Raw genomic sequence first — 2,935 nt, 5'->3', positions numbered from 1 at the left:
CTATGTGCCACAACCTGGCAAGCTGTTCTCTTACCACTCACATAAATTTGGGAGATGCTTTCTCTTTCTCTGGAAACTTTTATTCCTTTCCTAGTTACACATGTGTAACTAGAGAATCTGAAGACAACGTTCTGTTCACATACACATCGTCTCTGAGCACTTTTCGGTTGTTGAGTGTGCCTCTCAATTTTCTTTTATTTAGGCTTCCAGAGCACACGTAGCATTTCCAGACTTCTTCAGGAACTCCACATCAGAATGGTGGACAACAGAAATTTATGACTTCTACAATAATCAAATGAGATTTGATGGCTTGTGGATTGTAAGTGAGCTTTTATGATTTTATTTTATATTTATCCTTTAGCAGTTTTGTATATCTGACAATGATTATATTTTCCTGTGCAGGTTAGCTCACTATTTATTTTTGCTGAATTTTATTATACAAAAGAATGGTTAAAAACATACCTTTAACAGTTTAATATATATGTATGACTGTAACTTTATGGGCTTCTCAACTTGACTAAGCAATCAAAATAGCCTATGTTTCTGGTTACAAAAATATATTAATCACTTATGTTTTTACCTAATGCAAGAATGTCGCACTCAAATATTACGCTTTTACAAAAAAAGTGATGCCTTTCAAATAACTTTCTTATCTTTGTCAACGCTTAGCTGTATAGTTTTGAGATGGTGTAAAAAGAATCCATTTTTCTACAAGTAAATATTTAATTCATGAGAATATACATGATGCTTGTCTAGGTTTCTAGAATGTCATCACTTGCTCTGATGCTTTGCATATGAAAATCTGAATTGTCTTAGTTTTTAAAGAAGGAAAATGTAATATAGGTACTGCTATGAGCATATACATGGGATACAAAATTGCCTAATATTCAATTAAAAATCAACATCTATTTGATGTTCAAATGTTTGAAGTATGAGGAATGTTTTATAAAAATATAAATTATTCTTTATAATAAAGAGTTATACACAGATCAGCGAAGACTGTTCTCAGGAGTGAGAAGTCATTTCATAAAAAGTATTTAGGTTTGTGTCCATTTTGCAGTATTACAGAGACTAATCCATGTGCTCAGTAAAGAGACTTCTTGTTTCCTAGCTTTTGGGCTGAGGTCAAGTGTAGAGAGGCCCCCTTAAAATTGTCTAGATTTTATGCTACATTTGTCTTTTAAAAAATAAAACAGCTAATGTATCTTTAAAGAATGGTTAGAGGGGGAGAAGGTTTTAAGATATATAATATTATAAATTTATATCATGGAAGCATTTTACTCAATTCACTCTTACATGCATTGTCTACAGTGAGGAATACAGTATTTAATATTTTTTTAAAATTAGGCAGATTATAGAAATCACTTTAAGTATTCTGAACTAAACAGTACAGCTTGATGAAATGTATTACAATTTTGAAACGTGGAGCAAACACTCTTCAAACCCAATTAGTTTATGTGCACTCCAACACTCCAAGCTGATTTTTGGGAACTCCCTACCCCAGGTATCCCACTGCCTCAAGATCACGAAACTTCTGTTTCAGTCTCCTGACTTCCGGAAGTACAAACTTGTGTTACCTATCAAGGTTTTCAAATTATTATTTTTCATAGATGTATAGTAAAATGCTTCAAACCTCTTATTTTGTTTTTCAGGATATGAATGAGCCTTCGAGTTTTGTAAACGGATCTGTCACTAATCGATGCAGAAATGATACACTAAATTACCCACCTTATTTCCCAGGTAGAATCCGATGACTATACTTTTTATAATATGGCACCATTATTTTTTTTTATTGTTTAGGTAGACCTTAAGTTGCAGTAAGTGGAAATTAATTATAAATTATCAGTAGTCAGTCTCACAGTGCAGTAGGCCCAACTTCAAGTATAATATCTCATAATTTTTTATTTTTATATGGCTTATTTTTTTAATCTCTTAATTATTTGTATTTTGTCTCTTTAAAGACTTTATTCTTTTTTTATGGGCATTAACTTTATTTTCTCTTTTTTTTTTCTCTCTCAAGCCTATGTACATTCATCCAACATTGTGATTCATTTAGTGGTCTTTTATGTCTGAAATCTGTTTTACTGTGAATCTATAATTTTTTTACTATCCAGGAGCATTTTTTAAAATGTTAAGCATTTTTTAAAAACTTAAGTTGTACCATGTAGGGGTAATACGGTACTGCCTGTTTATTGTCAAGTCTAAACCTTAACTGTGCTGTTATTACAGTAATTACGGTAGTTTCTGTCTGAGGTCAGCACAGTTCAGCATGGAGCAGCCGCTCCTGCCTCAGATCCATTTGGTGCCCCTGAGCTGCGTATAGTTTCAGGCACATAGCAAGTCCACATTGGCGCCGCAGTCAGCAGTTTAACTCTGAGACTGAGCGTACAGCACAGAAACTCTTTTCATCCAAGTTACAGCCAAATCTGACATGCAGAGCATTGTGCAGTCTGAAAGCATCTCTCTATATGTCGGCAGGAATCCGTCATGTTCTTCCTCCTGCCTAAGCCTGATTTTGCCGTCTGCCCAGGTGTAGGTGGGGAGCGCTGAGAGCCATCAGCACGATCTCAGAGCACTCTCCTCCCGATCCCAAGGAAGGATCGAACATCACATCGAGTCCCATAAAAGCAGTTGAAATGCTTTAAAGCCAGAGTTTGTATTGGAGGCACAGTCCCAAGAAGCCATAATTTAAAATGACGCAGCTTTTTTTTTTTTTGTTGTTGTTGTCGAATCAGGAAATCTCTCTATAGTAGGCCATCAACAAACAGCAAAAATCTGTGTTAAATTCTCTCTCCCTTATTTTTAAGCCTTCTCAGGTTTTTAAGTGGATTTAGTCCATCACATCGGGCACCACTCTGTTGAATTAGGAGCGGTGGAGCTGCATCCCCAGCACCCGGCCGCCTGTTCGGCTAGCTTTATACCCGAAATAATTACA

The 2,935-nt window shown here is 35.4% G+C and overlaps 1 protein-coding gene across 1 annotated transcript in view; it reads left to right on the top strand.

Moving 5' to 3' along the window:
- The window catches only part of Si (sucrase-isomaltase), a 64,767-nt gene that overhangs the window by 46,850 nt on the left and 14,982 nt on the right, over positions 1 to 2,935 (top strand). Inside the window, exons 33-34 of the mRNA XM_026778945.1 lie at positions 203 to 319; positions 1,653 to 1,740. Of these exons, the coding sequence (XP_026634746.1) occupies positions 203 to 319; positions 1,653 to 1,740 (205 nt within the window). The remainder of the gene's footprint in view (positions 1 to 202; positions 320 to 1,652; positions 1,741 to 2,935) is intronic.

The sequence above is a fragment of the Microtus ochrogaster genome, chromosome 1, assembly GCF_000317375.1.
Source record: "Microtus ochrogaster isolate Prairie Vole_2 chromosome 1, MicOch1.0, whole genome shotgun sequence".
Taxonomy (NCBI): domain Eukaryota; kingdom Metazoa; phylum Chordata; class Mammalia; order Rodentia; family Cricetidae; genus Microtus; species Microtus ochrogaster.
The sequence above is the reverse complement of the archived record's forward strand: the minus strand, read 5'-3'. Positions and strand labels throughout refer to the sequence as shown.